At 43.6% G+C, this 22,998-nt stretch overlaps 1 protein-coding gene across 5 annotated transcripts in view; it reads right to left on the bottom strand.

Moving 5' to 3' along the window:
* The window catches only part of Zfpm2 (zinc finger protein, FOG family member 2), a 407,643-nt gene that overhangs the window by 282,978 nt on the left and 101,667 nt on the right, over positions 1-22,998 (bottom strand). For all 5 annotated transcript variants that reach the window (XM_087190836.1, XM_087190837.1, XM_087190838.1 and 2 more), the window contains one exon: positions 15,561-15,662. In XM_087190836.1, the coding sequence (XP_087046962.1) occupies positions 15,561-15,662 (102 nt within the window). The remainder of the gene's footprint in view (positions 1-15,560; positions 15,663-22,998) is intronic.

Below are 22,998 nucleotides of genomic sequence, written 5' to 3'. Positions count from 1 at the left end.
TGTTAAAATATTAAAAAGAACCATAATATCCCCAAATCTCTACCTCAGGAAACGACCACCCTAACCTACCCATCACATAAACGTAATGAGGCATTGTCTTCAATACTGGTGATTTCCTACTAGAGGAGCAAACAGAAGAAAGTCTTCATTTAAAAAATACTCCCACTGGAGTAGCTATGCAAACTGATTAAATTAGGAAAAAATTTACTAAATTCTTCTAATACAATCATATTTTATCAATCCAAAAGCATATGTTCCTTAAAATGTTATCAACCTCTTAAGAAATGGCTGAATATTTATTGCCAAGCATTTGGGTCAATATTTTGTCTCCTAACATAAAGGTTTTCCAGCATCACATCAGGTGCTAGCTGGGTCCCATGCATCTGACATGGCAAAACTGCCAAGCACCTGGAGGAAATTTCTCCCTTGATCTCCCCCTCAGGTGCAGTTCTGGCTCTGTAAAACTGTCACTACAACATTCTCTACGTGGTTGGCTTTTCGACTTTACAATTCAAAGCTCGTGTATTTTTAAATGGATAATATGAAGCATAAGCACATAATTTCTATAAATCGTTTTCATATTTATTGGTTTTGCATTTCTAGGGTGACTTAAAAATAACAATTTCATTTTTGTAAATTAAAAATTGCAACTGTAAGGTGGGAAACTAGTGTGCTCCTTCTTATCATGGATACATATACAGATAAATAGTTCTAGACAGGGATACAGTTTTTCACATTAACTTGTCCAAAACACTTTTATTGTGGTTAAATACTTGTCTCATTTTAGAACTAATTTCAATTATTTTATGATTCCATAGTTTATTATGTGTTAGGAACATTACAAAATCAACAAACTCATATACACACGTGTTTTCATTTTTTTCTTTTGGTCCTTTTGAAGATAAATGTATCTACATGGTGAAAGTGAAAATTTCCACAAAGGGCAAAATCAAGAATGGAAAATAAATCACTTGCGGAATTTCACGCTGACATCCAGGGCACCGCTGACTGACTACCTTTGCTGCCCCTCCAAAAGAAAGAGCTAACCTTAGACGCTTTCTCTGCCAGTCCATGAAGGGCCGGGCCCGGAGCAGCCGTTCCCTGACTGCCCTGGGCCTCCTCCGTCCACCGGAGATCACAGGCAGTGCCTGCTGCTGACCAGTCTGGAAGGCGGGAATCTTCCCTTCAAGACACTTCACGTTCACAGCTTGAGGGCGTTCAATCAGCACTGCTTTGATCTTGGCTGGAACTGTAATTATTTAACATTGTTACATGGATTTCTATAATCCACCCACCATTAAATCCCTTTCACAGCCCCATCTTCCGGGGCCTAATCTGCATCTGTACGCCGAGTTGTCCCTCTCCTCAGAGCCCACTTTCTCCCACTTCTTCACTGAGGGTTTTCTCTCTCCCTTCTCCCTCTAAAGAAAAAATTTTCTTACAACGTGATGTCTGTAAAAATGTCTCATGTTTGGAAGAGGGGTGTACTGAATACCGTATCACCAGCACTCACTGCCAACTTCCCCCAGTCCTTCGTTTATCAGTGAAGTTTTATTAAAATAATGGTAAGCCCATACATGAGTGTTTAATAAGAGGAGTGTCTGTCTGTGAAAGCACCCCAAATAGAAAGAAGCAAATGTCTTGTTTGTTTTGGTGCTGGTGTTTGGAGATATAAAAGGGAGGAATAGCTGGTATTTTACGCTTCCTTGTTTCTCCTCCTGAAGGTAAACTGAGCAGTAGATGGACAATAAAACCGAAGGCCACAAAACTCAGGGCACAACTGCTGAGCACGTGTGGTAGGGTCCAAGGAAGGTCAGCGCCTGAGAACAGGGGAAAGAGACAAGAATTCAGCTGGAGCCATGGGGAGGCCCTGGGACCACAGAGACCGGCAGGGAGCAGGTGCCAGGGCGAGGCCGGGCTTGGCGTGCTGTTCTCCAGGCGGACCCTCACCCAACCCGGAGGGGGGCCCTTCTCCAAGGTGCTGCTGGCTCGGTGCTTCAGTGAGGGCAGAACTGTGCATGAGAAAAGGATGGCAGTGCTGTACGCGGTCATCAGCGGAACAGATGAAAAGACTTTCTTCTTTTTGGAAAAAGAAAACTACCACCTTTTTAAAATGTCAAAAATTTCCTTCACATTCCTCATCAAGAGGAGACCCGAGACCAACTGGGTGAACTTGGGCCTTTTCATTGAAACATGAAAGTTGGACATAACGAGATGTGGTAGATAGCTATTTATTTGCTAGCTTGCCCATTGAGAGGCAAATGAGTAATTTGTTCTCAGTTAATATTCACTACCTTCCATAAATTCCAAATTTTTACTCCATCACTATTATTGTAATCCTGCTACAGATCTAATAAAAAGTGAGAATTCTTTTTTACTTTGAACATCATGCAATATAATTTTTAATATAATTACCCATAATGTCGATCAGTTTAAAAACTGAATATAAGCACACACTTAAAAGACTGGCTACAAGGAAGCTTAACATTGTATTTTCAGCTCATTTTGAGCAACTCTTCTGGATCTTGTGGTCTAGCTATCTAGGTAATTATATTATCTTCTGTTCTATTATTTTCCTGTCCATGTTTTCTTTTATCTGCCTTACTACTTTTTCTATCATTTTATATTTCATATTTTAAGTCACCCCAAATTCATCGTGCAATGAGGCTGAGCATAAGCAGCAAATGCCTAAATTATTTTAAAATCTAAAATATTTTATACCTCAAATTCATCGGGAATACTGAAGTTAATTGTGTCTTATTTTAATCAAGAACGGTGAATCCTGACAAAGACTGTACTTTTCTGAACAGAAGAGATACAAACTGAATTTCTCTGGCCACTCAATACTTACAAGAAACGAAGGGAAACAGGTTGAAGGGAAGCCTGAGACAGAGAAGAATGTGGGCATAAAACCAGAACGCGGCGAGGGTGGTCAATGGTGAGGATGTCACGTGTCTGCCACTGGCAGGGGACTCTTCCTCTGACTTCTGCCCTGTGATCCTCGCAAAACCCAAAACCCAGGAGGCAGGTTACAGCCCTCCCACTTCACAGATGAGAACACTGATGGGCACACACACTGACCTGTCCAAGCCTGCTAAGCAGGCAAGTCAAGGGTGGGATTTGAGAACCGTTCAGCCCTAGCCGTCTCTCTCCCTGGAACTGGATGGAACCTCGGCCCTCCTCCTCCGCAGTCCCCTCACTCTGAGCGCAGGTTGGGCCCCACTCTCTCCCTGTTAGCCCGAGACTAGGTAAGCATCTAATCTAAGGTGTCACCTTCTGACTAGGATGAGGACAGCGACAGCGTGGGAATGGAAGCAGAGCGCTAATGACGACTCCTAATGGGCCTTCCAGGCTGGAGACAGAATCCTCTGAAGGCAAGCTGATGGTGTTGCTGATTGTTGCTCTCAACAGAACTAGAATCCTGGCCGGGTCCCTTCTCAGCTCATTACTAACTTTTTAAAAATAAATGACAACGGCGACTGGAGCCAGGGGTCTCAATGAACGTGGATGTGTATTTTCCAGGCTGGAGACAAGTAAATGATGAATGAAACACAGAAAACAAAAGTTATGCTCTGGAGAGATGTCCTCGTCACTTTCCATGGCTAGGACAAAATACCAGACACTCACAATTGAAAGGAGGAAAGTTTTGGAGCACCATTTTAGGGGTCCATTCTATGGTCAGCCGACCCCAAGGCAATGGGAGAGGGGCCCGGGGAGGAGAGCTGCTCACATGCTGGTGGCCAGGACCAGAGAGAGGAGGGAGGAAGAGTCCAGGGACATGGCCCTTCCGGACACGCCCCGGGGCCCACCTCTTACAGCTGGTCCACTTCCAACATCACACTCAGTACAGAGTCACCCACTGATGAATCCACAGATGAGCACAGCGCCCCGTGATCCAGCCACCTTCTATATACAGAAGAATTTTAGGGTATGTTTTATATCTAAACCGTAACAAAAGGAAAGCTTGGAATTCCAAAAAATTCATGGTATTAAACTCAACAAACAGTTAAAAAGAAACATGAAACATATTTCTCCTTGCTTGTATTTGTGGAGAAGGAAAAGAATGGAAACCCAGTTTGGAGAAGGGCTATCAAAATATGGTATCAAATAATAGAAGCTACTGTTAAGAAGGGCTCATTGCATGAAAAATACAAGGCAGTGGTGGAGCTATGCACGCTCTCCAGAGCCAAGCTGTTTAATTCCAAGTCCACATTAGGGGCTGCGTGACCCGGGCAAGTTCCTAGCAAGTTACTTGTTCTCAACTTTCTCGTGCTCAAGATGGGAATAATACCCCTGGAGTTGTCGGGGAAAGCAATGAGATTGTCCTGACATCTCCTGTGCCTGTAACAGTAAACAATACACAGGAAACGCAAGGGAATGTCAGGTGACAGGAAGCTGTGCCCAGAACAGAGCTTTATTACCACAGTCTTAGTGCTAGGTCCTTTTATTTTGGTCATTCCAAGAGAAGGACACTGAAAAGAAACGCCCTCAGTGCTCTGACTTACTGATTCTGCCCTTGCCCACTGTTCTGTGCGAATGCTTCAGATCTCTGAACGACTGTCATTGTCGACCGGATGACACATCTGGGGCTATGCAGACTGATTACTTCCCAAAGGGAATGAGGGGCTTCACTAATTTCAGGTACTTTTAAGCTAGGGTTAATGTATTTCATTCATTTTTCTCAGAGTTAAATACAATGGCGTCTTTATTTTACTATATTAAAATATCTAACCTGTTGTTCATTTTGCTGTGTTTACCTTTAAGATTAGAAAATGAGTAAACAGTGGAAGACTGAGTTAACTAACCACCTCTTCTTTAATTTTAAAAATGTGCTAAAGTATTCCACTATATATGAATAATGAATTATTGGCATGAAATGTTAGCCTTAAGCTATATGAGCTCCTAAAATAATCTGCTTCCATTTTCTAGACAGAAAACCCTATTTTATAGGAAATTAATTTTGCTCCATAATTGTAATTACGATTTTACATGAATTAATAATTTTAACTTTTCAAAAATACCTACTTGTTCTTTGTCATCAAAGCATTTTTCCTGTAATGCACACCTTCATGTCAAAAGTGTGCATTTTATGTGATTGCGTGCATTTTAAAATTTCATACTTAGATTTTAGCTTAGCTTAAATGTAAATATAATCACTAAATTTAATAACAAAATAGATCCGTTTTTTAAAAATGCGTAGAATAACCACTTTGCCCGCAGAGATAGAAGATGAGCTGGTTTTATTCCTGAACCTCGCGGAACCAGCAGTAACTCAGCCCGGGAAGGGCCCGCCTGTGCGTGTGCACAGGGGCCTGGGCCAGCGCTCTGCCCAAGGTGGCCGCCTTGTCAGTGGGCCTCATCCGTGGGCCTCATGGCCCGATGGCCTGGGCAGTCCTGCCTAATTACAAGGGCTACTAGGGGACTCTAATGGCAACAGCATTAAGATTTGCTCAGTTACAGTATTAGAAATGGTGGACATGATTTTAAAATATTTTATTTATTGTCCTATTAAGCAGCTGTTGTTTTCATCACAGTACTGTAATTATTGTTTCCACATCCATGTTCCCTTTCATTCGGCTTACAGGGTAGTGAAAAATGCCCTGGACTGAGAAGTATCTAACATTCTTGGGAAACATCTAATTTAAAGTACAATGGGTTGAGAGAAAAGAAAGACCAAAGACTATACAGGAAAAGAAATAATGCTTCCTCCTCTTTTCTCTTTTGGTTTGTTTTTTCTTCTAACTGCTTGATATAGAAAACACAACTAAAATATCATGACATTAAACAATGCATTTTTATTAAAATAGATACTGCAAAGTGTTGTCAATCTAAGATTTTCAATCACTCCTATGTTATTTGCTTACAGCCTAAAACAACATGTTTCAACTTCTATTAAAACACACTTCTGTATTACTCTTGCTTAAAATTACCACCCACAAAATGTTCATTGTGGACCAACCTTAATCAATATGAAAAAAGCAATGGAGAGAAAAAAGAAAATGCTAAATTGTCAGTCAGGAAGGTTTGTGACTTTTTGTACAAGGAGGCGGCTGAAGTGATTGAGTGTTATGCTTCCAGTTAAAGTCAGCAAGAGTCAGTCTGGGCGTGGTCCTGAACGCCTGTAACCCCAGCTACTTGGGAGGCCAAACAAAGCAGGAGGGTCGCGTGTTCAAGGCCAGCCTGGGAAGCATAGGCTAGGTGTGCAGCTGGGGCTCCCAGCTTCAGTCTCAGTCCCACAGGGGCAGGAGGCGGTGACTCTGCCCTGGAAACTCACAAGGTGATCTGCAGTTGCTTGTGCATTCACCCAAATGTACACTTAGATCTCTTTAGATCTCTCTCTTTTTTTGGTACCAGGGATCAAACTTGGGACCTTGCGCTTTCGAGGCAGGTGCCGGAACCACTGAGCTAAATCCCCGTCCCCCAAATGTATACTTAGGTTAGCTGCCAAAATGTTCTTTTTATTACTCCCTTGCATGTGACACGTATTAAATTTTAAAAATGTAGAACACAGCACTTTGCACTTTTCTATCTCAGCCAACAGGATTTTTCTAAAAAGGAGTCTGTTGAGCAAAAGGCCCAGCCCCTTCCCCTGGAGCATTCCTCCTCTTCCACCCAAACCCCCCCGGAGCCTCCAGAGCCCTGCGCCCAGCTTCTGCGCCCAGCTTCTGCGCCCAGCTTCTGCGCCCAGCGAGGCCCAGCCCTGCCGCAGGCTTCTGGCAGGCAGCTTCTGAGCTACACGTAGGCCCAGCGGCTCTCCGCTTGCTGCCCCTCAGGGTCTGCGTTGTCCACCCCGCAACGGGGCCTTCTCCCTGGGCCCTTCACCTCTGGAGTCGCCGTCCTCCCAGAGGACCAGGGGCAGGGCCAGGCCTTCAGGGAACTCCGCTCTGGACCGCAGGGGCTCCCACAGAGGACAAATGGCAAAAAAAGGCTTTGTTTGTCTTTTACTGAAAACTAAACATTTTCTACCCATGAAAAACAATTTGAGGGGGCCCAGGGAGGTTAGCACACTGCCCAGGACCCCCACTTCCGGCTCGCTCAGCAGTACAGACACTGCCTGCAACTCCGCCCCGTGCCCGGAGCTTCTGCTGCTCCCTCCTCGGTGTCTCCCCAGGAGTTCTCAAGGCGCTGCAACCCTAGGTCACCTTTCCATCGCGGGAGCCAGGCACACAGCTCTTCAATGCATGCCCGCACTAACTGGACGATGAATTCAGTGCGGGTCTGCCCGGGTGCCGGGGCAGCAGGCGCGGATCTGACACTCACACAGGAGTAGCTGCCAGCTCCTGGAGCGGGAGCCCATGATGAAGACACAGATGTCCTCACCCCAAGGCCCAAGTGCGCTTCCAGGGCGAAAGCCACAGAGAAACAGCAGGAGCCCCCTCTGCTGCTCCCTGTTCAGAGACCTGAAAGCAAGGGAAACCACACCTCGAATCCATATGCATGCTTGCTGCACTTCCCCATCTGTTCTTACTGGACTGAACATCTTACATTGAACGATGATAAACCTCACAAAAACTACAAGCGATAAAGGTTGAAATGATGAAGCCTAAATGACAGAAATGTAGTACAGGAAGCCGGAAGTCATCACAGGGACAGGAAACAAAAACAACTTCCAATAATTTGGAAAAATTTATGGGTAGTAGATTCGGAATAATTTAATATGGGAACAAATTTCTCTGAAAGTGTATTCTTAAATTCTGAAGTTTGGAAACTTTTCAGGGAGGAGTAAGAGGTAAATGGTAATGAATGGCTTATCAATGAGCAGAGAGTTTCAGAGAAGTTCAAATATTTACCCAGGACACTCAAGAATACAGTCACTGTTTACAAGAGCTGATAACGCATGTTCGCTTTCCCTCTCACTTCCTCCCAGTTCAGCCTCCAGTGAAAATCAGGAAGGCCTGCAAGCCCTAACTGCGGAGGCAAGTCTTCCCCTCTCGGTCTGACCTCGGCATTGCCTGACCAGCCTGTCCTCCCTCTGCTCAGATTGCTTCCCATTCTCCGGGTTTGCCTCATACTCTCCGGCTGCATCTCCCCAGCTGTCTTTCCTGAGTGCCTACCGCTTCCTTCTGCTGGGACTGTTCATGGACTGGGGTTCTGCTTGCACAAACAATATTCACATGCGTCATCCTGGATTCCAGTTTGTATCCCCCCAGTGGGGTGGGGATGGAGAAGCAGCTGCAGAGCCATCAAAGTCAAGAGTCCTTGGGCATCTCTAGGATTTTCTGCCTAGGCGCATTCAAGTTGTTTCCCCAGTCCTAAAGTTTTTTAATGATGTTCCTTTATCAGGTCTTTCAAAGGTTTCACATCATTCTGATAGAAACAACATAACTCTTTTGGAGACATAGTTCACTGGTTGAGACATTATTTAAATACCTGGACACTGACAGCAAATATCCCTGGCAAACATTCAGGAGACTTCCCTCGTGTGGCTGTCCAAACTCTGGACCTCTGAAATAGTTTTCCAGGGCCACCATGACCATGTGCCCAAAGCCAGTGGCTTCAGTAACAGAAATCCACCATCTGACAGTCAGGGGCCAGATGTCAAGGTGTCAGCAGGGGACAAATTGCGTCCAGGCCACTGTTTCAGCTTCTGGGGGCTCAGTGGCAACCTTGAGCCTCTGTGGTGTCTGGAAGGATCGCCCTGGCCTCCATCCTTACGACCACAAGATGTTCTCCTTCAGCTGTGTTTGTCCCCACAGTTTCCCTTCTTAAAGGGTCACAGCCAGAAGAGATTAGATTAGACCTAATTACCCTACTCCGGGAAGACGGACTGCAGTTCAACCAATTAGGGCTTCAACAACTCTACTTCCAAATAACATCACATTGCAAGGCACCGAAGGTTAGGACTTCAACACGCTCATTTTGGGAGGGCAGAGCGCAACCCTAACAGCCTCAAACAGTAAGTTTTGGAGTGCAGAGGGAGGTGGTAGTTTAGTCACAGGCGCTTCTGCTGTAAACAACTGAGTTGTGAGTTTTACCATGGGACAGAGGGAAGGACAGTGACAAGGATATGTATGCTGTGGCAGGCGGACTTCAAGGCCTACGATACAGTTATAAAATTCTGAATTGTATTTATTTTGCAGAACCATATTTGAGAAAGGAAAGGCCCATATTTGCAAGGGAAGGTCCAAGGAAAATTAATCTTGAATTCATTATCCTTTAACTCGAATTGCTCGATTAAATTGTATAAACAAATTAGGTGTTTACAAAATCTAAAAGTCATTATCTAAATATCCTAAATTCCCATTCTTATGCAGTTCTTGTAGCTGAAGAATTATAAAGTGCAATGATTAAATGGTATGCTTCATACAGTTCTTTATACCTTGAAAAAGTTAAGAGTCTTTCCAAACAGTGATCCAATGTACTTTCACTTTTTTATTGAGTTTATGAGTGTCCTAATTCCTTAAGACAATACAAACTGGGTAAGGGAATAAGACCAAGAGAACTTTTTCACTATGTTCACACAGCATTCTGTTCTACAAAGAGCAAGGCTTTCATCTTTTAATCCAATATCCACTTAACTGCACTACAGAAGCTTTCTACCCCCTCTTGTTTCATTAAGGGCTCAAAGGTCTGGAGAAATTTTTGACCCTTTGTTATAATATTTCCCCTTCTCTCCTTGTACACACACATGCGCACACACACATGCACACACACGTACACACATGCGCACACGTACGCACGTACACACACATGCACACAGACAACTACTCCTCCAGCCTCATTTTCAAAAGGACACAAAGCCCGGGATAAAATGATGGTTCATCACAGTGGTACAGAGCTCTTATCTTCATCCGGCAAGAGTCATTTCCTTCCAAAGACTGAAATGCAAATGTGAAAATTAATGATAACTGCATTATCTGATAGCAGAGATAATACCAATTCACTGTCAGAGTAATACACAGTCGTTCTATGATTTCCCCCGCTTCTCACAATATTCTTCTTACTGTCAGACTGTATCTATGCTTAACTATGTTTCATAGGTGTCTGTTAATTTACTTCAAATGGCATTTCCCAGATCGTCTATCTACCACATTTTCCCAATCAAAAAGGAAACGAAATCAGCACTGTAATCTTCAAACCTTCTTTGGACTAGTAAAGAGGGGTAAAAAAACCTGTATCATTAAGTGTGTGCTTCTCTGTCACAGAAGTCTTCTGGCTTCCGTTCCACTTTATGCAAAACACACCCTGTCTTCCCAGTTCACTTAAAACACAAAGCAGGCAGAGTCCAATCCGCTGCCTGCACCCAGTGCTCAGCAAGAGGGAGGCTCCCCAGGGGGTTCAGACCCCACCCAGCCCTCCTGCAACAAGTGGGTGTCTGACTCTGGTCCTGACAAGCATCGGTCAGATCAGGCTTTAAATCAGGTAGAGCAGAACACAGTAAACACAATCTCCTGGTGAGTTTTACATAATAAAAGTGTTTTGGAAAATTAATTCACTGTACTTATGTTCAAGGAGGATATGTATGGAAGATACTGCAATGGCTACTAAGGCACAACTGCCAAAGAGATACTAAAACTAATATCGAGAAGGATCTACTGAGTATGTGTGAAGCTCTGAGCTCCACACCTTGCATGTAAAAGCGTACTAATGAGGGAGTTATCATCGGCCCATTTTATAGACACTAAGGGCTCAGAGTACCAACAGCTGCTCAGGTCACACAGCTAATAAGCCACAGGAAACACACAGAGTAAATGTTTCCATCTCCTCCACTCGCTGCCCCCCCCCAGCAGTTACCTGTGACAGGTATTCAGATCACATCTATCAGATAGCTGCAAGTTTTGATGTTCCACTATATATAATTTTAATGGCTCCTAATTCTACTCCATTAATTAATCGAATCATCAATATGGGGTTTGATTTTTCTACTGAATTTTATTGAAATGACCTAGCCTTAATATATAAATAACAAAATCTATTCAAATGACAGTATATACTTATCTTGATAAATTTATGTCAAAGAAACTGCTCAAAATGTCTGTTTGTGGATGTGCACACAGATACACATTATTTGTGGTAAACGTACTTCTTCACACCTTTAGGTCACATATTGAAACTCTAGCTCTAGCTGCTGTTAGGCCAAGGGCAAGAACAAATTCATTCAGTACTGCACCAGAAACACCCAATTATTCACTTTCCCAAGAACAGGAAGTAGCCGTTTCCACAATAGAACCCAGAGAGTGGGCCCCTGAGAGGTATGAGGCATGACCTCTAAGGAGCTTATTCTGTAGCGGTGAGGAGGGTCTATTCACCTGAACTCCCCCTCACCTAACTCCACGTACATAAGGAACTCTCCATACCTCCAAGGAAGATGGCTCTGAAGAGTTCCTGGTAAGCACTATTTTCAGAGTAAGAGCAACATTCCAACCATTGCTCAGTGTGAGAAGACAGACTGAATACATTTTACCAAGAGTTGGTCCTAGGGCCAGGGAAGCCACCAACGTGGAAAAGTGCCCTGTTCTCCCAAGCCCTGTGCTGGATACTGTCCAGCGTCTCTTTCAAATTCTATCTGCATAACAGGATTTCCAGTAAGTTATTATATTCCCATTTTAAAGGTAAAGAAGCCGAGGCTTGGCTGTTTAGCATGACACAAGTCCTAAGGCTATAAATGCTGCTGAGCAAACAGACTCTGACTCTGAGACTGACTGCATGTGGCTGGAGGCAGGCAACTGGATATGGCGAAACCTTGTGGAAGTGAGCGTGATCTGCCAACCTCAGAGACACACCACAAGCACAGAAAAGGTCACAGCCCCTGCACCTGGGACCAATCAGAGAGTGCTACCTTCAGTTCTGCCCACAAGCAATCAAGCAGGCTTCTGCTAGGACGACGGCCTAGATCCGCCCTCAGCCTGGGGAGGAGGGGACACAAAATATGGCCGCCACTGGGCTCTTGGTCACTGTCAGCGTTCAGTGGCAGCTCCACTCTGCAGACTGGACTTGTTTTCCTGCTTGCAACTGGACCTCACCCACTCTGCACAGCATGCTTCTTTTCCACCTATAACATATTTAATAAATGCAAAGCCTCACTACCTTGTTCCTTTGTCTTGACCAATTCTTTTTTCAGGACAGCAAGAATCTGAAACACATTTGTAGAAGGAGATGCAGAACTTTCCACAGTTATAACTACACATAAAACAGTCATTCAATAATTAAGTGCATAAGAATTTTCATGAACTGAAGGGTTGGTGAAGCTGACAAAACATGAACCTTATGACGGTGATAACCAAGAGAGAGTTGCTTCAAAAGGAAGATAATGACATAAGAAAAGCTTGGGCAAATCCAGATCAAAAGGCAGAACTGAACAGTAAGTACTCTAGGAATTAGATTCTAGGCAAGGGAGTGTCCGGGAAATTGTTATAAAAGGAAAAATTGACAATAAAATTTAAAATTAGATATGGAAAAACTGAAATACGGAAGGAGTGATTTTTCTACTGGCTTGAACCTTTCTGGCTTACTGTGTGTCTCTGTCTCCTGTGAAAGGGTACAAGATTCAAAAGAAGATTTAAATAACAATTGCAGACAGGCATTATGGAATTTTACCACAGAAATATTTACAAATGGAAGCTCATTTACCTAAAGACTGTTTAGGCTCTACCTAATCATTAAGAGTTAACAATGGCGTGGGCAATTAAGATTTCTTAATGCACCTTTTCATTGAATAGCAAATAAGGGAAAAGGCTTTTTACACTGAGGAACTTGCATTTGATAAAAATAGAACAGTTCAGACAGGAGTTGATTCTTTATTGAAATGAGCCATCAAGGACTGCTGTGAAGCCGTCTTCAATCAAACTCTTAAAAAATAACATAAATCCTGATCCATCTTCAATGATGTCAGCTCTGCTTGAAATTCTTTAGATAATTCCCTCATCTTTGGATTCTGTTCTATTTTTAGAGAAACTGTCTGTCTCTGAGTGACTCTCAGTACTGGACATCAGGGCCTTGCAATCAGGAAGCCTTGAAATCACACCTGGCTCTGACCTCATGCTTCAACCAACAATTTGTGATTAAACCAAAAAGTAAAAGTTTAGTAGTACAAAAGTTCACCCTTTATAGTATCAGGTAGACTACTGGGCATTAAAAACTCTGAGCAGGAATTTTTTTTCCTTTTAAATCCATTTTATGTGAAGTTCTGTGATAAAGGTAATACAACAATGAATTTAGTGTTCTTTATAATCTATTCTGACTAAAATAAAGTTAAATATGTGATAACTAACTTCTTCCTCAAGACACATTAACTCCAAAACCATAGTAATCATTACTTGATTTTATGTGTACGATTTGATTCATTTTTCTAAAAGTTGGTAATATACCATTCTATATTTTACAAATAAGATACAGCAATTTGCTGCAATCTCCCAGCAAGGGAGGGATCCGCAGATCTGGAACATAAACACAGGCCCTGGCACCCGAGCTCACTCTCCGCACACTGGGGACTGTCACCAAAAGCCAGGAGTTTCTATCGCTCTCCTACACCCACAAAATGCCAATAGTGTTTTTGAGTAACAAAAATTCAGGTAACAATCCTGAAGCAAATACTACTCATGCAGCAACAAAAGTATGAAAGTATCATCCACACTTTCCCAGAATCTTTTTTTTTTGGTACTGGGGATCGAACTCAGGACCTTGCGCTTTCGAGGCAGGCGGCGGAACCTCTGAGCTAAATCCCCAGCCCCTCTCAGAATCTTTTGAGTGAAGGAAAAGAATGAATATTCTACTTTAAAAAGTAATAAAATATTCAAGAAATATTCTTTTGTTATGAGTTAAACTCATTAATTCAGGGAGGGTAAATAATAAAACCTTTTGCTTTTTTCTTTTTTTTTTTTTCCTGATTACCTAAGGAGAAAAATGTGTTAATAATTTTATCACAAATGGAGAATTTTCTTCCAAGTGTACCTGGTTAGAGTTAGACATTTTCCCTTCAAAGTTTTGACAAACCCTCACATCATCAGAATGAGGTACAAATACTTGCACCAAATTCAGGAAATAAAAATTATATTAAATCAGAGACACAAGCAGAATTGAACGGAAAACTAAAACTTTCTCTTGATGCCAGCATGATGTGATGCTTTGCCTTGTTTACTCTGCCTTTTTTTCCCTCATTTTAGCCAATAATTCAACTTTATTTCTGGAGACGCTTCCTTGAAAGGGCGGCACTGGTTTGGTAATTCACCATTCCAGAATTTCCTTCTTCCTCCGGGTCTGGAAAGTGGGAGCAGATGACACAAAGCAAAACCTTGCCACAAGTTTTCCCCGCAACGGAGGGACTACAGACTGCAGCTTTTTTGCAAGCAGACTTATCTAAAAGACCATCTGACCTAATCTTTTAAATGTGCAAACTCTTCTAAACATATACATATTTAATTCCATGACCAAAATCCATGAAATACATAATTCACACACTCTTTTAAGTTACCACCATATCTAAATTAAGACTTTTTCCCAAAGTCTCTGTTTCTAATTTTTTTAATCAAGGGAATTTTCCCCACATTGATAAATCAGAAGCATCATTCAATAAGGTAAAAATACCAGAAGTCTATCTTCTTCCAAGCTCTTAAAATGTGGTACTATAGTATTTTAAGTATAATACAATTTGGCCCAAAACATTGAATAGCATTCCGCTATAGCATACAGAACACAAACATTTGTGTGTATCATGAATAACATTAGAAATGACATCATAATAATCAGATATACTGTATCTTCATTTTTGTTTGCATTATATTTTCCAGCTGCTGGTTTCAGAAAATTGCCACTGCACCCCTCTCTTCTTCATGCACAGCAGAGGGCAATTTGCAGTCATACAAGGGTGAAAGTGTGATTTAAATACAGGGATCTTTCTTAATGAAAAATGTTACTGCTTCGGAAATTATGGCTAAAACTATTTCAAAACTCGCTCATATTTTTAAGCCTTATGACAATGGTTTCCATTCATAAATACGCTATCAATAGTAAGCTACTTAGTAACAAATAATAGGTTATTTCCCACAGAGTTCTTATAAACATTCTGTATTATATAAAACTATATTGGTGATTTGGAGCATTTTTGATCAGTGTTTTTGTTTGTTTTTCTAGCAATGATTAAATATCGGGTTCTATAAATGCAAATTTAACTTTATTCATAAAATTGAAATGTTGCCAAAACCCTGACTCAAAAGAGGGCATCTTTTGATAATTCCTAAACTTCTAAATATATACTAAGGTTCGATGTATGAATTACAACTTGACTAAACTGAAAAAGACAGTTCTCCAAGTATTATTGTTTCTGACTGATTCATAGGCTTTCAGACTGCCCAATTTAAATATAGCTTAAAGAATCTCTGTTCAAAGCACAAAAGCAAACAGAACTAATTTTATATGAGTATCAAAGAAAAAAAGGTGGAAACTTTGGTTTTACATTTATTTAACAAATGGATAAGTACCGTCATTAAACAGTGATGTAAATAGGAAACAAAAAATACATACATTTTTAAATCAGAGCTGAGAGCCTGCAATTTTTTAAGGGGGAAACATGTGGCTTCCCAATAAAAGCAAAAGATGGGTCAATGCTGCATTCTCGGTCCTACCTGGGCCATCCCAGTCCTCGGTCTCCGGCCCCGGAGCCCCTGGCTTCTCGGGCTGCGTGTCCCCATCTGACTCTGCCGCCTCCTGGATTCCTTCATCATCTCCTGAAAATCACCAACACAGAGGAAAAGGAAGTGACCATTAGGAAGGGTCTGACACCCGGTCCTTGTAGAGGGAAACCCTCATCATATGTCTAGCTAAAGATTTCTTACATTCACTGTCATACTGATGAATGTCCATCACTAATTATTTTAATAGTTATTGTGGCTTAAACAGAAATAAAATCATCAGTTATTAATAAATAAATAAAATTAACCACTGTAAACACCAAGAGCATTTCCATATAAGTTTTCCTTTGGAGTTATTACTAAATGTAAGAAGAAAATCAAAGAGCAATATATAAGTTTTATAGTATTTCCCATACAGAAAGACTTAATTCATTTATTTCCAAATTATACTTTTGTTTTCTTTCAGTACTAGGGATAGAACGCATGGGACTTTGCACCGAGCTGTCTCACAACCCATTTTAAATTTCTGGGGGACAAGGTCTGGCTAAGCAGCTCAAATGCCCAGGCTGCAGTCCTCCTGCCTCAGCCTTCCAGAGTGCTGGGATTAGAGGTGTACAGCAAAGTATAATTTTATACAGGGAAGACAGATGAGAAAACAATGAAATAACTTAGGGTGAGACATGTTTCTGTTTGTGGTGAGTTTAGGTTACTTTCAAGATCTCTGTTTTTCCCCAGCTCTGGTCTCCCTAAAACCTGGTGCTATTCCTTCGGAGGACAGGACAGGGTGTCAGAATACCATCCTCACAGGACTGGCACAGGTGGACAGCGGTGACTGGCATGCACGAGGCAGAAGCCAGGAAGCTGCACCTGAGCTTGGATAAGTGAGGCCCCACGCCTGCACTCTCACATAAATAAGAAAAAAAATGTGTTTTGAGCAGCAATGGAGTTACAGTAAATGAGAAAATACATTCACAACACAAGCATGTTTTAAAGGTAAAAGTCTAATCTATGAAAACCTTCATTTTAAGTGATAATGTAACAAAGTACGTGCTATTCTAAAAAGACCATAATCCTGACTTTAGCATAGTGCAGAGTCAAATAATGCCAAGCTGTAATCAGTGATCAACGGTAGACAACAGAGCACAAAGGGCGAAGCCAGAAATGCACGCAGCCAGATCAGGTAACTGCACCCTGAAGCTCATCGTGCCCACATCTCAGAATGAACGGCCTGCCCACCCGGCTCTCTGAACACGCAACAACCAGTTCCCGCATAGCCATCTACATCTCCAATGGTGTTTATATCTCTATGTAACTGTACAAAAGAAAAACACTGAACTTTTGAAACTTCAGAGAAAGTTTCCAAGAAATCACTATCAGTCTACAGGACATTCATCTGAAGTTGATCTCAGTTTTGCGCCTTAAACTACATATATTTCACATTCATTTCTAAGTGTAGCATTATAAAATAAGTTATGTTAAGAACTGGAATAAAGGTAAGGAGAGAGTGCAGAAGCCCCAGGACAGCACCACTGAATTCCGTTTCTTTCACAGAAGAGCACAGGTCCGGGGTCATAAAGCCACTGAAGCCTACACCTGGAACCCAAAGCCTTGGGAAGCTGAGTTCTTTCTCCCTTCAGAATGGCCAGAAGCAATGTGAATGAAGCTCTCTCCACAGAAGAGCTGTACGAGCAGAGCACCCAGCATGGAAGGGGCCACAGTAGACGCTGCAGGACATACGCAGAAAACAGATCCCTCCTGGAGGCGCGGAACCCTGCAGAACAAGGTCAAAGAGCCCAGCCCAGGGAGGCACAGAGAAATGTTTCCATCCTGCCTCTCCTTTGCAGGTCACTGGAGGAGCACAGCCACATGACCAACCAGCGTGGAGGTCAGGGGAGGAGCCTGCAGAGATGGCTCGGCCTCTGCCGCCCTGAAACGCAGATACCCTGAGCTGACTCTGCCCACCCATCCCTGCCTCATGACCTCTGCCCGCCGTCCCCACTGAGAGATGTGGGACAGAGCCAGGTGTGCAGGGGCTCCTGGCATCTGCACTGACTCCAGGGACCCAGCACTTTGTGTGTCACCCCTGCTTACCTAAGCACTGAACCAAGGCGGGAAAGTGAGCCAGCTGGCACAGCTGGAGGCTCGCGAGAGTGGAGGATCTGAAATCTCCCAGATCTTTTCCATTTGCCCCTTCCTGCAGGCCCAAGGCCTCCTGCTCTGCCCTGTTCTGTGCCCATGGAGCCTGACTCCTGTGACCTCTGCTTTCTGGCTGAGTTCAGCCAATGGCAGAAGAGCAGAGGAGCAAAGTGCAGGAGAACAGAAACCCACTCTCCCACCCCGACTCACACGTCCTGTTCTCCCCAGTGCCTCCATCTACTTTTCCAATTCAAAGCCAGTCACCACCATGTCCATATTTTGAACAGCACTTTCTTTCAATGGACTCTCTTTTTATAACTTATTTTAAAACTTTAAGTTAAACACCTTGTTTAAAAAAGCAGCAAGTTTAAAACACAAAAACTTACCACATGGTATACATGGAAAATCAATATCACATGCCAAAATGGAAGGTAATCAGAATAACAGACTGCATAAAAATACAGACAATGTGATCAAATTCTAGCTTTTATGTCTATTGAGACTGAGCCTTTGTTTTCATCGCCTTGGATAAGCAAGGAAAGCAGACAAGGACTAAGGGAGTATTTAAGTCATGGTGCTAAGACTTAAATGCTGACATGAAAGGGACATTGGACGCTGAAAGCTTTCTCCTGACTGACTCCATACTGCCTAGTCACACATCGATCAGTGTGCTCCTCAGTCTTCTCAAGCATCACCGAGATGCGGATGGTCCTGGGGGATACACTAAGCTTCCCAGCACTCCCTGTTTCCGGGAGGCCAAAGCACACGTGCAATCCAGCACTAAGAAGGGGACCTCCTGGCTCACTGCAGGCTGAGAGGCGCTCACGCCGGGGCTGGCGCAGGGCGGGCACCTGGGGAACTGGCCACAGTGGCCAGCGGAGCACGCAACCCACTCTTCTAAAGGGCACCCAGCCCATTCAAGCCCTTCCTCATCTCCTGGGAACCCTGAATCAGGGGCATGAGCTCCGCTGGGGACTCAGAGTGCATCTGTCCCAAGTCAGATCGATTTACTGTTCAGGAAGTTATGAGCAGCCAGGGGCAGTGTCGAGTCCAAGGTCCACAGCTATGCTGGTGCTCTGAATGGAATGAGGCCCCCACAGGCCCGTGGCGCTGTTGGGAGGCAGCCTTTAGGAGGTGGGGACCCCTCGAGGGTTTCGAGGTCACTGGAGGTGGCACCTGAAGGGGCTGCTGGGACCTGGCCCTCGCTCAACGCTCACTCGGCTGGAGGAGAGGGCTTCTCTGCCACACATTCCCACCACGACACCTGCCTCCCGCGGCAGTAGGCCAGCCAACCAGGCTGAGTCCTCCTAAACTGTGAGCCACAATGCACCCCTCTTTTCTGAGCTGATTATCTCTGGTTTTGTCACAGTAATGGAAAGCTGACGGGAACAGCTGGGTCTGATATCAAGTGCTCAGCCCCTCTCCCAAATCTCGCCAGGCTTCAGGAATAAGGGCTTCCCCTGGTCACAGCAGCAACTCATTAAGCAGTTGTATGGAGTCTCCTTTCCTCAAGAAGAGGACAAGCACAGAGGCCATCATGAAAGCTACCACCAACAGCAGCCTGTTAAAGTTAGAAGTTTTACTTCCCTCCCTTCTCCAGCTGAAGAGAGAACCATGAATACGCAAACAATAAGAATCCCAGAGCAGCCCACTCACGAGCAAGCATGAGGCCATGCTGTTAAAAATCACCAATCCAAGGGCCCAGGGAGCAGACAGTAAAATTCTGAGCAGAACCACTTAGAGAGGTTAGGTTTTATATTAAAATATTAACCACATTATCCCTCTGTTCACACAAAGGAATAAATCTTCCTGCATTTTACTTTACTATTTTAAGTGTTAGAAATATGGTGCCCAGACAAAATGCAATTAATCATTAACATTTATGATGCTTATTTTTGAAGATATACTAAGAAATATGAAATTTTTAACAAATGCATTTTCCGTTAAGGATTCTATAATCTAGTTGAGGAGATAGCCAACACGCAAAGAGCAGTAACCACTGATAAAAAAAACACAATTAAGGTAGCTCGTGACTAATTCTGAGTGAAGAGACGTGATGCATAAAAAGTCAGAGATGGGCCGGGGATGTAGCTCAGTGGTTCTGCCACCTGCCTCACAAGCACAAGGTCCCAAGTTCGATCCCCGGTACCAAAAACAAAGAGCAGCATGAATGGGGCCTGACCATGAAGAACCTACGTAATTCCCGTTAGGTACAGATCTTCCTGCTGAAGGTCCCGAGGAGCCCTGGGGGCGCTCAGCGGGGCTGTGATCCTGTGACACAAACGCACTCACAACGCATTTTCGGGTTTCTAGGGGCACACCCGTCAGGGCTGGTCTCTCAGTCTTCCCTCCCTGGTTCCAAAACCACACCGAGTCCTGTCTCAGAGTTCCTGCCAGCGTTTGTGAGACTATAGTTTCATCTACTGTCATATTTATCCAACAAATTGTATGTGTGGAAGGAAAAATAATAACATGAGAGAAATTGTGATAAAAGGGGTGTTTGGAAAAATATACTGCAGAAAAAGTTAAAAGATTCAGTTGAATAAAAAGCGCGAAAACCTACTCTGAACAGACATGACAGGGACTGTTCTGTAGCACTGCACTTTCTGGGCACTGTTAGGCCCCGAGGATAGGAAACAGCATGGCTCATCCTCTCATCTGCCTCCCAGACCAGGGCGGGCAGAGTCAAGTCCAGCGCGATCTTTGCGATCTTCCGATCTTCGACCTGGTAAGGAGGGCGTGCACGTGGACAGGAGCTCAGGACAGTGCGGCTCACAGACAGCTGAGCGCAGACCCAACTAAGGCCAGGCTCCGCCCCACAAGAGCTTCCCCAGAGAAGCAAGCCAGGAAACGCCTCAACGTTGGAGGCACCAGCCTGGACAAAAACAAAACCTGTCGGTGCAATGTCCTGCACCTTTATGATTAGAAACAATTTTCAGATTAAAATCAGGATCCATCCGCCCAAGATTGCTACATGAAGAAGATGACTGGAATGGAGATTTTACGGAGGAAGCAACGGCACCTTCACACTGGCAGTGAACCTGGACAGCTCAAGGGTGCAGGAGCTGCCCTCAGCCCAAGGCTCAGGTGCTGAAGAGAAACAGTGTGAGAAAGGCTCTGCCCGCACGATGGCTAAGTGGGGCCTTTCCTCGCCCCACTCGGTATTGGCCAAATCCACCCATTAGGATCCTCATCCGGTGTCCACTAAGAAAAGGAAATGGCCAAACGCCTACAAATGCCTACTTGCTGTGGAGAAATGTAATAAATCACTCAAAATGAACATACTATAACTCAACATATTAAGGGCTTGACTGAACTAGTAATTTCAAATAACAAAACGTGTTCCTCGTATTATTATTTAACTGCCAAATCAGAACTGCGGACCTTACATTTAAGGGGCACCCACAGCTGGGGCAAAACTAGGCATCAGCGATCCTGACACACTGAACAATCCGTTCTAATCTGGTTCCTTATGCAGCACACAGAAGTAGAACTAGTGAAAACAAACATCACTGAGTATTTACAGAAGCACTGTAAAGTGCCGGTGAAGCAGCTCAGTGGCACGGTGCCTGCCTCGAAAGCGCAAGGCCCTGAGTTCGATCCCCCAATACTAAAAAGAAGCACTGTAGAAAGAGGCAACTGCACATAACTAACAGCTCAAAAGAGATTCATTTTGCACGCAGCTTAAGCTACTTATGAAACTGGATATGTAACATATATCACATTAATAAAAGTAAACTCCAAAAGGGGTAATAGTTCAAAGTTAAAGCCTTTAGTCTTAAAAACTATTATTCAATCATGTTTTCTTAGAGAAAGAATGCAAAAGAAAAGACAGATGACGAAAATACAAGAAAGTCCCAAGAAACGACACTCGTGGATAAGGAAAATACACCAGAATGCATTTTATATTCGTGTTAGTATCTGCTGAGCCAAGTCCTGGCGTCATAAAGAGGAAGAAGGCGTAGGTCCTGTCCGCAAGCTCGGTTGTGCACTAAACCCGAACGGGACAATGGCACCCTGAGCACGGCACTCCAGGCAGAGGCTGAGCCTCCCGTGTCCCACGGACGGCGATGTTCCTGCTGGCCAGAGCCACAGATCCGGCCGACCAGAGTCCTGAGCACCCCGCGCAGGGGCTCTCCCCAGGGTCACAGGGCACCCACTCCACACTGCGGAAACAGTGCGCCAGAGCCGAGGGCCCCGCATGGCCCGGCCCGGCCCTCAGCCTCCACAGAGGGAAGTGCATGCATTCAGTCCCCGTGAGAATCAGTTTAGGGTTTCCCGTCGCACGTGGCATAGAGAGGCCGAGTACATACAGACGTGTGATCAATAACCGCTGCCCGCTGCCCAGTTAGAAAATTAGATTTTGGTTTCATTTTTTCACCGTAACGCACGCTAATACCATTACATTTGCTAATTAATTGCCTTCTGCACGTTATTTCTATTTCATAACTAAAATAAGTCACATTGTTCAACTCTTGTACTCTTCATCCTCTAGCTGTGTCTGAGAAAACTAATTCTCATTTTCATGGTAATGTTTTTAGCTAATTCATTTTTAAACATTTTATTAATGAAAACTGAAATGATGAAAATAATGTAATAAGAAATCTCTTAAGTATTTTTAAGAAATACACTTTTTTCTTCACTGCTCAGACTTGCTGGTTTCCTTTCAAAATATTCATTCTTGAGGACGATTTGTAAACACAGTTTTATTTTGATGTGACTCAATCTCAGCTTGTTTCCTTGCATGCAACTGACGTTATTGACAATCATCCTGTTCTCTTCTATCCCTTTCTGACTCTTACGCTGGAAACCAGTGCTACGCAGTAGCTTAGGAAAACAGCACGAAAAGCTAATCGCCAAGGTAACACGCATTCGCACTGAGCGCCCTTCGGAAGCTTTACTGGCGGCAGAGGGAGGGTGCCAGGAGACAAAGGCCCAGAGAGGAGGGAGGAGGGCCGCGCCCGCTCGCTGTCCAGCTGTTTACTCTCTGGCTTTCTCATTCACATATTTTAAATAGAAATTTCAGTGTATGTGCAGCACAGCACAAACATATTTAATGGGATACCTACTACCTCTTTCCAGAGACCAATTCGTACGATGATGAAACAGAATAAATGTCACGCAGGAACAAAGCCATAATATTTCTAAAACTATGGCTATCAAGTTAATGGTTTTCCACTGCAAGATTAAACTCTTTTGTTGTTCACTTTAAAAATATCATAGGCATTTTTTGGGCTCTTCCACTTTTCTTAGTCTGTTTTTCAGAATCCAGGAGAGCCCTCCAGGAGGAAATGGA

The sequence above is a fragment of the Heterocephalus glaber genome, unplaced genomic scaffold (assembly GCF_053883595.1).
Source record: "Heterocephalus glaber isolate CG9 unplaced genomic scaffold, H.glaber_assembly_v1.0 deba00001556, whole genome shotgun sequence".
Lineage (NCBI taxonomy): Eukaryota > Metazoa > Chordata > Mammalia > Rodentia > Bathyergidae > Heterocephalus > Heterocephalus glaber.
The sequence above is the reverse complement of the archived record's forward strand: the minus strand, read 5'-3'. Positions and strand labels throughout refer to the sequence as shown.